General features: G+C 36.7%; 1 protein-coding gene across 4 annotated transcripts in view; it reads right to left on the minus strand.

Annotated features, from left to right (window-relative positions):
* APBA2 (amyloid beta precursor protein binding family A member 2) overlaps positions 1–13539 on the minus strand; it is an 84991-nt gene that overhangs the window by 11060 nt on the left and 60392 nt on the right. For 3 of the 4 annotated variants that reach the window (XM_061347548.1, XM_061347546.1, XM_061347550.1), the window contains 5 exons: positions 10443–10588; positions 8726–8761; positions 7056–7142; positions 969–1154; positions 35–214 (listed from right to left, as the gene is read on the minus strand). In XM_061347548.1, coding sequence (XP_061203532.1) covers positions 35–214; positions 969–1154; positions 7056–7142; positions 8726–8761; positions 10443–10588 — 635 coding nt within the window. The remainder of the gene's footprint in view (positions 1–34; positions 215–968; positions 1155–7055; positions 7143–8725; positions 8762–10442; positions 10589–13539) is intronic. The other variant, XM_061347549.1, reaches the window with a different exon arrangement.

Below are 13539 nucleotides of genomic sequence, written 5' to 3' on the forward strand. Positions count from 1 at the left end.
ATCAATCTGAAATGAAATTGCAAAACTAGTTTACCTCTTTGCAGTTTTCTGAATTGGAAAAGTGTATGAGGTCATCATTGTACATCTCTTGGGTATTGATGATGTCGCTGTACTCTTTCTGACTGAGATCCTCTGGGTTAATTCCGTTGGCTCTTAAAAACTCTTGATAAGCAACACTGAAAGCCTGACCGATTGACTGAGCTATCAGCTGTGCCTGGAATGTAGAACAAAATATCTTGGAGAAAGGACTGATAAAGAGTTTACCACTGAAACCATAAGAAATAACAGATATATTGGATTTTAAGACAAAGTCAAAATAAAGGATCCTGCAAAGTTGCTATGGTAGTATGGATATAAAGTCACTTTAAGGTCAGTTGTATAGAAACACTCCATTGCATCCAAAATAAAATTGCAGGCTTCATTTGCAAACCCTGCTGATCTGCCTTCACCACGATGTTGCAGCAGCAAGCAGCCATATGCTGTTTATGTACCCATTCCAATAAACAATTGAGAGCACTGGCTTTGTACCAATAGGGAATATAGCTTACAGAAAAGACTGACATAAATCCTGAATTCTGAAAGAATGATGAGAGAATGGATGCTCTGCTTGCACATGCCTCCACAGACATGTATACACTGATGATTTTGGTGGTCATGTCACCTGCTGCTTCGGACTGTAACCAAATAACTCAATTATTTTTTTTAATTGGTATGACAGTAATGATACTAAAAGCTGTTCATATGTAATGGTGGTCAGAAATGTTTAGTACTGCTTAACTGCAGCTGTATCTCAACTGAGAAAGGTATGAATATGGACAAAAAAACTGTCTAAGGTTTCCACAGATTACCTGAAGCTTCAATTAGAAAAGATTACCAACAACAAAAATTAATTTAAGAAATTAGATGCCATTTCAGAGATTCTCTAAATGATGTATGTTGTTTAACTAAGTTTAATTGCATTTACTTACATCCTCTGATTCAAAGACATGGCATATCATTTTGTACTGCTTCTTTCCTTCTTGAGCACCAGGTGTTGTTTCAATACAGTCTTGAGAAGCTGATCTTGGCATGCGACGTCGTGCCATTAAAACCACAATGTTACCAATATCTGCAATATATGAGATAGTGCGCAGCGCGTGGTCCATCATTGTTTCCTACATAAAGCAAATAGAATAAAATCATTCTTCACACATGCCTGCTGTTATTCTACAGATGCCGTATCTTCCCTCTCCTTGATGGCCCATTGCTTGAGAATAACAAAAGCTCTTCAAGAAACTGGCTTTGACAGAAGTGTTGTCTGAGCAAATACAACATGGTTCCTACTGTAAAGCAAAATTAAGATCTATAGTAATGTTTTATAACCACTTTCATGCTGTTGGAAAATTATGTTTCCCTTTTGTATTGGTTTAGCTGAATGAAACATGCATTTCATAATGACAGAACAAGTTTTAGAGAAGTCATAAATATATGAGATGTTACAGTTTCCCCATTTTCTTGAATCACATCCTATAACAGCTGTAATATCTAAGGCAACATTTTTCAATTCTTACTTTCCTTGCAAACAGCTATGAAGGACAGTATTTCACCTTCTCTGTAGGTGAAATTATTAATACTTTTTTTCTGGCTACTTACATACCTTAGATCAGTTTGATTCAAATAGGATTGACTGTGAACCCATATGCTAGACCAGTTCTCTCCAGCATCATTAGGTTGCATTGGGTTGTGCTGGGAGAACCCAACTCAGAAGAGCCATTGCCTATGAGAATGAATTCAAGTGGAAACGTGTCTGAGCTTCATCCTAGTGAGTATTTCTTATTAAGAATACAATAAGTGTACTAAATATAAAAAGCTCATCACAAATCCTTGAGCTCTGCACCCTTTTAATTACTTTAGCCTTTTAAACTCTTATTTTACTTTCTGCTATTAGCAGGGAAATCCCAACCTACTGCTTCCAAATGTGTTTCTCACAGGAACATATGGTTATTCAGTGGCTTTGATTAAGTATCAAGTTACCTTGGAGAAATGAAAAGTGGGTGCATATTTGTAGCCAGAGAAGGAAATGTTGTCACTAAACTGGTTTTATTTCAGGTATTACTATTTTATCTTTTGTGTCCAATATGCAATTCATACCTTCAATATTAATTATTTCTTACATGAAAGAGCAAAGAGAGGTCCCAGTAGGAAGAACCTTCAAGGACGCTAGGGATGAACCTGCAGTAAGTTTTATTATTTCTGTACTCAGCATTAAGTATGAATTACTTAACAGCAGCCACCAGTCTCATTTTCATTAGAAGGCTGCTATATGTAAAAGAATGGTACTTTAATAAACTATATATGACATCACTACAGTGATAATTTAAAGGATTTTGATGCAGTTAAGACTGCAAAGATAGAATTCTATATGTTTACACCAGTGTTTTAGACAATTATTTGTACCTTCATACAGGCTTTACTCAAGATCTTGTGTAAGCAACCTGATTTCTCCTTTAAAAATAAATAAAAGCCACAACTTCTCTAAGTTTTATTGATCAAACTGGCTGAGGATGTCCCCTGTTTCTCACCCTCTTCTCCACCTAAAACCAGCCACCAAATTCTTCCTGAATTAGAATTAAAAAATACTTACTGAATCGATTTGTTCCACCTTACTTTGTGATCTCTATTAGTTCCAAGTCAGTAATTTGCATTCTGGTGTCTAAAATCTCTTTGGTTTTGGCCAAGACTGAGGTTGTGTCTGCTGCTTATGTCTGTTTGGATATGTACGTGGATATTTCTAATATGAAGAAAGAAGAATTGACTGCAGGTTTGTTGTTTGTTTTGTTTTTCTTTTTAACTAAGAAAGCTTTTTTTTTTTTTTCTTTTGTTTGTGGCTCTTGATGTGCACCAGAATATCCCATCGGGCAGCATGAGATAGTTGTCATCTAAATCATAATAGACAACTGAGATACCCTCCTTGCTGTGTCTGTAGTGGCAGGGTTTCCCTTGATACCCAATACTCCAAAAAAAGATATAATGCAGTATGAGGCAATACACAATTTTCATAAATTCTATAAGCAGCAGCATCCTTTCTATAAGCAGCTAGGTATTAGTTTGCCATTAGTTGAACAAATCTCTAAGGCCTAAGAGAGAAAGATTTTCTCAAGTCAACAAAAGTAATTATTTTAACAATTTCAATACAATCTAACTTGACAGAGAGAGAAAAATAGAAATACTTATTGTTTCTTAGAACCACATGCCTTACTGAAGAGAATCACTACCCATAAAACTGTTGTAATGATTCTTCTCAGGGTGTAAGTGAAATTTTCTAACTTTATCCCTAATCTGTGAAAAGTGATGTCGGTTAAGAGATGGTTTGAGGGGTGTCTCTGAGGGCTGCAGGGGCTCAGGGTTAGAGCAGTTCTCTCAGAATGGAAAAATGTTTTATAATGGATATCTCAGCAGGATCTCAGCGGCTCTGCAGTGATAACTGGTTTTCAGCAGCCTGCACTAAGTGTTCTGTAAGAGTGTAATCGGACAGGCAATGTACACAAGAGTGAATGGACTGGGAAAATGAATGCATTTAGTCTCACCTGCCAAGAAAGCTTTTCTGTTCTTACCATCTCACAGAAGTTACACAGTTTGTTGGGATATTTTGGTGGGGTTTTGGTTGTTGGTTTTGTGTTGGGTTTTTTTATTATTATTGCTTTGTTTGTGTTTTTTATTGTTTGGTTTTGTTTGTTGTTGTGGTTTGGTTTTCTTAATTACAGTTAGGATTAGGAATGAGACACATAATATATAGTGACTGTAAACATGTCCTTACCTTTGACATACTTGTGACTGTTTCCCTTCTTGCTCCATATTCCATTCCACTCTATTTTCCATTACCATTTATCTCATTTTCACTCTCCCTGCTACTTTGTTACTTTCCCATGAATCCCTCCATCTTTGCTTCTCTATCCTTTACCACATCCCTTCTCTAGTCCCATCCATTCTATCCTTGCTATCTTTATATTTGTCCTTAGAAATTCCACCTCTTTTAGCCTTTCTCAAAACCTCTGTCCTGTCGAAACCGTCTTCTCCTGTCCAAATTTCCCTTTCTCAGTATCTACCTTCATTTCTAAGAACCCTGTTTGTTGTCCCTCCTGAATCCCAAAGAACACCTGACGGAGGAAAACCTAAGCACTTTTCCAAGCTTTCAAGTGATGTAGTCCTGTGGGAATGTGAATTACACAACATAAAGAGTCAGCCGGTTTTATGGAACCAGAGGCTGCACATGCACTTTTGTGACTTCTGTATCTGTCTTTTTCTCTGCTAGTTTCAGTAACTAAATGCATAAGGAATTTAAAAGTGGCAGGAGTGCCATTTCCTACTGTTGCTGAGGGCAACAGAATCACCAGCTCTGGCCATGTTAAGATGTAGCAACACACCTTACTGGTGCTACTCAGCTTTTCGAGCCCTGCTGCATGCTATTTTATAATATTGAATTGTACATTTTAAATCAGCTGCTATCTTCTTCTGTGAGCTATACAACACTACAGATGGATTCAAACATGGATGGCACACTGCAGAAATACATTTTATGTAATGGATAAAGCCATGAAAGAACAGATTGTCTCTCTCAGCTGCCACAGCAGCTGAAATAGACCTATGGTAATTACACCAGTCAGGAAACTTCACGCCACAGCAGCTGAAATAGACCTATGGTAATTACACCAGTCAGGAAACTTCACTAGCACTGAAAAATATTAGCAAGCCAAACATGCAAAAGGATGCCAGCAGCAATGCTAGAAGACATGGGAATAAGTCCTACAGCTCTCTGAAACACACTGTAAAAATAAAGCAAGCAAAAAAACCCCCAGAAAACAAAAAACAAACAAAACAGGGCAAACACCAGAGAGCTTGTTTTATAATAATTTCCACTATTGCTATTGTCATCTAGTGGAACAGCTGATACTAGACACCATTCCTCATGGCGCACAGTTATTTTATAGCACTAGAAATCTAGGGGAATCAGGAGAATAAGATAACAGTTACTTTGATAAAGTGTTTATGGTCTGTCTCAAAGGACTTTCTTTATTTATGTTTAAAAGGGTTGGTGTCTAATTGAAATGCTGAACTATCTAAAGAAGGTAAAGAGTGACTTCCACTAAAACTAATCCTTACCCAACATAGAGAACTTATTTACTGCCATACATTCCAACTATAAACTGCTCATTTATCAATAACTGTAGTCATTGTTACGCTGATAATTATTAGTATTTTATTTTCTACTAATGCAAAAAGTAGTCATAAGCTTTGATAATATACTCTTTGGGTGATCACGTCTACCAAGAGATCAAAAAAAGGCTGAACCATAGTGGTATTGGTTATCATAGATGATTTATGGATAGCAGACTGTAAACACTGCTGCCATTTTAAATGGAATATTCTACTTCTCTGGCTCCATCTCTTGGGAGTTCTAGTGGCATGTTAAGGACATCTGCTTATGTTAAAAGAAAAACCATCAATTTCCTGAAGATGCTGTTGTTGCCCTCATATTGGAAGACAGTAATGCTCTCAAATTTCAGGGAGAAGTAGCTCCCTCATGCTTTGCACTGTTAGAAAAACAAACTATATGCTAATTGAGAAAAAAAATTCTAGATACAGAGTGCTACATTTATCTTTATTGAAGTATCTCCTATAGTTACAGCTCGTTTCTTCAGTTAGTCATGATATTTCTGAAGTCTGCTCATATACACCAAGATATTAGTTCAATACCATTTTCTCTTTCCATCTTCCAAGTTGTATGTTAAAGTATTGAACAGTACTACATCGAGAAACATGCTTGTGACTCCTTGTCTGCTCTTTATCTCTTTATATATTGTCATCTATATGGCAATATATCAGAAATAAGTATACTCTTGGGAATATTTTAGCCTGCTTGTAGCTCTTGTATCTATATCATATAATCTAGAAAATATTGTGTGATAAAAGCCTTATGTAAGTCATCAGGTGATGTGTGCTACGTCTGTGCCATGAGCATTCCCCATCAGAAGAAAACACTTGATTTGACATGATTTACGTTTGACAGATCTGTACTGACTCTTGCTCATCTCCACTCACAAACTGCCTACAAAGGGTCTGTCTGTTTTGGTAGCTTTCTGACAGTTGAACTTATCTATAATCCTTGGTATGTCCTCCTACTAAATAAAAAAGAATATTACCTTCATCAGTTCTAGAAGAGTATCATTGAAAGAAAGCATAAGGTCACTCCATTTTCCCGGATACTACAAGGTAAGATACATTTCTGATCTTAACTAAGCACTTTCTAAATGGTTTGGTCTTTAATGTAACTTCAGGTCTCACCATTTCTCGGCTGCTGTTAGCCGCATACAACAGTCTTTAAGTGAAAATTAAAGCAAAAATATCACTGAAATTGCCCTTGTCAAAGGGAATTCTCTTAAGAATGAACATTTAAAGACTTTCTGTAAGTATAATAAATATCTAAGAGATCTTATGAGATTATTATCCTAATGAGATCCATGTATAAATTATATGTATTTAATTGTAAATTCCTTTAAAAAACATCGTATGAAGAGTGCCTCTTCTTGAATATATATATATATGTATTCCTAGATGATGAGGCTGATTGTTACTGTGGTCTCCAGACTCTTCTGTAATATGAATAATTAATAACTTACCTTAGGCAAAGAGGATGGTAGCTCAGATGTGATTTATGGAAAAAATGGAGGTTAAATGTTAAAAGTAGCTTATTCAAGGCAGCAAATTACTTCCCTGTTAGATTGTAAATTTGAGTATTGAAACTGCAGCACACATGCACTCTTAAAAGACTTCTGAATCTTTTCCTAAATTGAATTATAGATTTCAGCAACATGCAGACATTTTCCAGTACATTAAATAAGCAAAACTAGTGTCAGTATTACTGTTTTGGCAAATGGCAAGTGTTACAACAATAGCAGGTCTAACATGGCTATGTTCTTGCAACAGTGAATTTATCCAAATTTAGTAAATTTCCACATTAATAGTATAAGAGCACAGTGTAGCCCAACATTATTCTTGAAGAGTTAATCATAACTTACCTGTGTGTCTGCATTTAAAACTTTGATTCTCTGTGTGGAGATGAACAGATCCACTTCAGTCAAGGCCTGAGAATCTCCCTCTGAAGTCTGAAACACAGATGCTTTGTTACAAGGGAAATTTTAATTTCCCCTTCAGAATGATGAATTCACTGGTCACTTCAAGCATAACATGATGTGGGACAAGCACACTGTTAAACTGCTACAGACGGCTATTCAAAGGTGTTTCTAAATACATGCAAATAATGCATGTAACAAGTGAAGCATACTAATTTTGTGGAGCATGTGGGACTGACAGCTCAAGTACTAATATTTCTATTTATAGCCAGAACAGGAGGAAGAGCATGGCTGTTTCTTCCCCACTGTCTCATTGATGCACTTCACTACTTGAAGTGCTGGAATTTAGATAGTAGAACTGAGAAAGTGACTTAGTCCCCATCAGCTGCTTAGCCCTGGCCATCTTCCATGAGCTCACCAAAAGCAGTGCTGGCTGGTGCTCAGTACTGTGGTGGGGTTTAGGGCTTTATAGATGTTAGGGTTTTTTTTTCCTAGAAAGGAAAGAGCTGAGTGCTGAACTAGTATTTCTCTCAAATCACAGAAAGCCATCAGCTGGACTTTCAGACCTCAGCTTCTGAGCACTGCTTACTAGGGAAACAGTTCCATATCCCATCAGAAAACACAGTCAGAGTAAGCAGGGTTACAGTGTAATGCCACACCCTTTCCTAAGTGTGAGTCGTGGCTCTGCTTATGTGAGAAAACAGAAGAAAGTGGCAAAGCAGCTGCTACCTCACACTGAAGCATCATCCAAGCGCTTACCTAATATTCTTGAGTTCCAGTAGGAACCTATTTATTCCTCTAGGCTATATGTCCCCAGCATGCTACTGCAACTGGTATTTGGCAGCAGCTGTGCTAACACTTTCAGAATGAAATGACCACAGACTGTATGTATCACCTGTGCTAAAGGCAGGCACCAATTTCCAGGTCAGAGACTGGTTCTTTGGTGAGACTATGCAAGGAAGAATGATGCATTTGCTGCTCTTTTCTGTAGTTATAAAGGCTTAGCTGTGTCTGTAATTCATTCAGATTAATTTAATCTGAATTAAGTCTCATCCAGCAAAATACAAAACAAGCACATACTTCAGAGATTACTTGGATTGATTTAATCTAAGACCATCACAAGATTCATTTTAGTGATAATTTTGTCACCTGTATTTAGTTAACTGAAGTATAGTTTTTAGAGGAGTAAAATGTCTTCTGTGTAAATTCTTTCAGCCACTACCTGGTAAATTTGTTTTTAAATATCAATAATAATTTAATAAATATATAGTAATTCACAGGCACAAGAAATGCAGCTTACTGCTTGGGTTAGTAAAATAAAAATAAGCAATACATTAAGAAATATCTCCCAGATAACACTGGCTATCTATTTGGACTAAACAAATCACAGGTGTTCAACAGAAGAAGAGCAGCAGAAAGGCACTCCAGCAAATGAACAATGAAGAAAATGAGTTCATTTTATTCCATCCACTGTTCTACTACTTAATGAAGAAGAAACCAAAATGAGGGTCCTTTATGAGGACCCACAGTGACACAGCACTCAAGTGAGAAGGCACAGAACACGTACAACAAAAATGTAAGCAAATATTAGCATTCAAGAAAAACAGTTTACACACCGCTTTTTTCTTGATTTTAGCCGCCTTTTGCATCCTCTGAGGAGCAGCATAAGAAAAAAAAAAAGAATGCAGACAGATGTACACACAGAGAAAGAGAATAGACAGTGTGGGAAGTCGGGGAGACTCTGACTGTGAATCCAGACTTAAAACTTTGGGGGTAGTGGGAGAAGAATGCAAGAGAAAAAGCTTTGTTTATACCTCATGCAGTTGTCAAGCATAACTGGGTCTAATGACATTACGCATGTTGTCAATTGATTACAAAAGATTTGGTATCAAAGAGTGTTATCTGTTAACAGCTGCCTGTAACATTTATCCTGCTAAATGTACAGCAGTCTAAAATGACAGTACATGCACTATTTTAAACTTAAGGTGTTCCATTTATATCAATCACGTCTACACGTAATTGACGAACAAAACAAAGTAGCCAAGTATCTCTGACAGAATAGGACTGCTATTAGTTAATACACGAAACAGTTTTTAGGGAGTTAACTGCAATCAACATTTACTGCTTTAGTATCGCATTAGGCTAAATAGAAATTCTAAGGTGTATAAAGTTGAATGAACTGGACCTTTCTTGCCTTCTGTTTGTTTCTAAATGCCAAATCAAACATCAGTCTCTGGCTAAGTAAATGGTTTTCCCAATCTGGCTTCCTTCAAAAACATGTGCTGACAAAGCATGTAATTTTTCTATTTGCATTTAAATCTACCTCTTTCTAACCACGTGTGTATTCAGTCCTCTACATAAGAACATGGAGCTGTTGGAGCAAGTCTAGAGGAGGTCCATGAGGATGATAAGAGGCTGGAGCACCTCCCTATGAAGACAGGCTAAGAAAGTTCTGTCTGGAGAAGAGAAGACCTGTTAGCATCTTCAATTATCTGAAGGGAGCCTATAAGGATGCTGGGGAGGGACTCTTCATTAGGAACTGTAGTTACAGGACAAGGGGTAACAGATTAAACTAAACCAGGAGAAGTTCAAGTTGGATATAAGGAAGAAGTTCTTTACTGGAAGGGTGGTGAGGCACTGGAACAGGTTACCCAAAGAAGTGGTAAATGATCCACCCCTGGCAGTGTTCAAGGTCAGATTGGACAGAGCCTTGGGCAGCACAGTCTACTGTGGGACGGGGATTGGAACTAGATTATCCAAAGGTCCTTTCCAACCCAAACCATTCTATGTTTATGATTCTGTGAGGAATCCCCCCAGAATTGTAAAAAAAAAATCTCTTACTTGGATTATTAACCAGAAAAGGCATTTTTTAAACAGCTGTATGATACAGTCTATGCTAAATTATTTACACAGAAATTAGTCACTATAAATAACACCAAATCCAAACACAATATTAATGAATCTTCTTGTCCTAAAAAAGTAATAATTCAATATACTGAGAGTAATCTTCACAATCCGTAGTAAAACCACAGTCAAACAAATATCCTGTGCTTTGCCATTGGAGTATTTCCTAACTGTGATCTGCAATTTGTCTTGAATTCTTACAGCTTCCAAACAATTTTGAATGGACTATGGAATAATTTCTATTTTGTTCCTCAGAAATACTGTATGTATTTTCGTAATAAGCACTGAGCACTGGAAAGTATTTACTGTACTATATCCATACCCATGTAAGTGCATTCAGGAATAGACTTGAAGCTTCAGATCCCGTACTGGTTAGAGATCAACTGCCAAAGACCAGAGAGTATTCTACAAACCACAGAAATACCCTACCTTAACACGGCTCACTGCCTCTTGAGCCTGCATCATTCTTATGTTTTTAGAAGGGTTGCGCTCAGAGAGCAGCTGTGTAGAGCCCAGGTAATTGGCTGCAAAGATGATTCCATCAATGAGGTCTTCAGGTTCACAAGGTCCTGGAACTGACAGGAGACACTTACAGTTACTGCCTTGCAAAAGACAGTAGAGAGATAAGGAATTGAATAAAGGACACTGAGGCTTGAACAACCTTTTAAATACCTTTTCTAATATGAAACAGGTGAAGGAATCCAGTATAAAATAAACAATATTTTTCCCTATAATTATTAAAAAAAAACCCCAAACTTACTATCTGAACACACAGTATTTAAATCCTTGCACAATGGTTTGACTGTGGAATTCTAGAGGGAGATCACTGGAAATTTTTTCCTTTGCTGCACCAATAAACACATTGAAATAATTCGCAAGTTTCAGAAATGCTTTTATGGTAACTTTTACTATTTCTAGGTATGACTTAGCATGAACCAAACACATTTGTGTTTCCATGTTTTTTGAGATATTTGTGGAAGTACACAGTCTCCAAATATTGTCTCTGGTAAAAATACTGATGACCAATGGGCACAAAGGTGTACTTTGCTTCAGCAAATGTCTGCCATGAAACTTCACAGTTAAGATAGTTCAGGAAACAAGAACAGTAGGAATCTTTATGCAGTTTAGGCATGTGTAAAGCCTGAATTGAGAGACTGATAGAAAAATATAAGTCCTAGGCTGATGCAGATTGTATAAAGTGAGAGCTGGAGAAACGGCTTCAGTTCAGAAGTTCAATAAAATATTCACAGTCTAAGCAGTGGCATCTGCACAAGAGATCATAGAGCCTTTTCCTCTGAAAGCAGGAGAGTCACAGAATGCACTTACAGAAAAGGAGGACATGGAAAGAGTATGAAAAATTTCATTTATCATGAAAGGAGAGGGAAACAGTGGAACTTAAAAACAACTTGATATTTTTCAGATTTTAGCCTTTGTTCAGCAAAATGCCTTTGCACACACTTAGTATTAACTACATAGTGACTTCGATGAGACAGGCAAAACTGCAACTGTTGGTACAAATTCCAGTAGAGTCATTACTACATCAAGCAAAGACCAAAATTCCAAGAGTCTGCAGGATCTAGTAACAAGAAAAGTTCTGCTAGTTCTTTAAAACATACCAGTCCCTTAACATACTACTTTTCCATCTGGCTGAACTCAGGAAAGCTTGTTTTCTATTCAATTACTTTCAGAACTGTCAAATTTGACCCACTTCTGGTTATATCGGTGCTTTGTACATCTTTGAGCAAGACTTTTTTCTTTTTGATTTGTAAGTCATTGATAGGCTACGTCAAAGGCACTTTCAAAGACGTGTTCAGATCTACGAAATGGTAATCACCACCATATCTTAGGAGTCTGTGAAATTAATGAGTGTTAGGAAGCAGCAAATTCTCATGTCTTGGCTGTTTGGTGACAGCAATGGTGTTTTTAACTAATTTGTCTGGAAAACTTCTTGAACATGGAAGCAACCTATGTTTTAAGCAATTTTATAATACTAATTTTATTTATTTAGATTCTTTAAAGTTTGGGGTTTTTTGATTTGGTATAGTTTCATCTCTTCATAGCATTAGAAAGTGATTTTTTGCAGAATCATTATGCTAGCAACAAAATCTGCAGCATCGTGTATGAAAAAATTGTGTGTATAAAATGCTTATAGCAACAGCTATACAGAAAAAAAAAGGCATTTCTAACATACATTTTCCCATCACGAAGGCAATGTAAGCAATGGTCAGTAAAATAAGACATCTGTTGGAAGGATGGAATGGTATTGAAAATTGCCAGGGTCAAATTGGGTTACCTGAGTGTTTTCTTCCCTTACCTCTGACTGCTTTAAATAATATAAAAATGCAGACTTGGCTGAGGTCCCAGCTCATCAGAGCACTTAAGGATGCCCTTGACTGTAAGCATGTGTAAGGCTTAGTAATGAGGAAGGGAAGAAGAAAGAAATAGATTTGAAACTTGAAGATTAGTCTAATGTGAACAAAGACTGGATTTTCCTGTTGAATATTGGTGCTTAAACATTAGATACCAATTTCTGAAAAAATATAACTGCAAATTTTTGCACTGTCTTATCAATGCTATAGAGATTGCTTGATTTTCTGCTGATCTATAATGCAACAAGTATAAATATATTTCTAGACTAAGTAACTAGGTCTAAACATTTTTAAATTAACTTGGCTTTTGCATTCATCAAATAAGGAAGAGAATATTAATTGAATAATTCAGAAAAACTAATTTAATAATCTGTTAGGAACATATTTTTGTATTTATCTAAAGTTATGCGTAAACCAAGGTTTCAGACAATATTTAGAGACTGCACTCAGAGCACAGAAGCCAGTTCGACTTTCTGCTGAGAACCATCATACTCCATGAAGTGATGAGACCTTAGGGTGTGTGGCACTGCAGCAGATTTTGCATAAGGAGTAAATGGACACAGGGCATATCTCACCTTGCAGAACGGCTATCTACAAGTTCCATATTTTGGCCCATTTCTTTACTTCATCATGGTTGTTACTGTACAAGGGAATCAGATTTATGGTGATAGGACAAATACAGAAAGCAAAAAAGTCAGAACCCCTGAACATGGAACTGATTACCACTACAAGCATATAATGCTACTACTACTACTGAAACAATTGTAATGGCAAAAGGACACATTTCCAGTATTTTTGGAGCCTATTATTTTAGTAGTTCTTACATTCACATGGCATATAAAAAGTATTATGTATCAATAGAGATATATAGTTACTGTAGATAAGGAGTCATGATGAAAATTAAGTGCCTGAACAGCTGAATATGACTATATCCAGAATACTGTCGTGCTATCACTGTCAAACCTCAGGGGAGAACAGGGACTGTTAGCTGGCAGAATCTTTTCTTATGTGCAATAGGGACAATAGTGTGCAACAGTTCCTTTTGGGACTCTACATACAAATGAATACTAGAACTCTTACTTTTGCTTTGAATGCAGAGAGCAGTCATGTTATCTATCATAAGCTCCTAGTGAACTACATGTTTATTTGTATTAGAC

Source organism: Neopsephotus bourkii, unplaced genomic scaffold (genome assembly GCF_033783945.1).
Source record: "Neopsephotus bourkii isolate Nb327-2 ecotype Australia unplaced genomic scaffold, CSIRO-AGI_Nbou_v1 NB_318, whole genome shotgun sequence".
NCBI classification, from domain to species: domain Eukaryota; kingdom Metazoa; phylum Chordata; class Aves; order Psittaciformes; family Psittacidae; genus Neopsephotus; species Neopsephotus bourkii.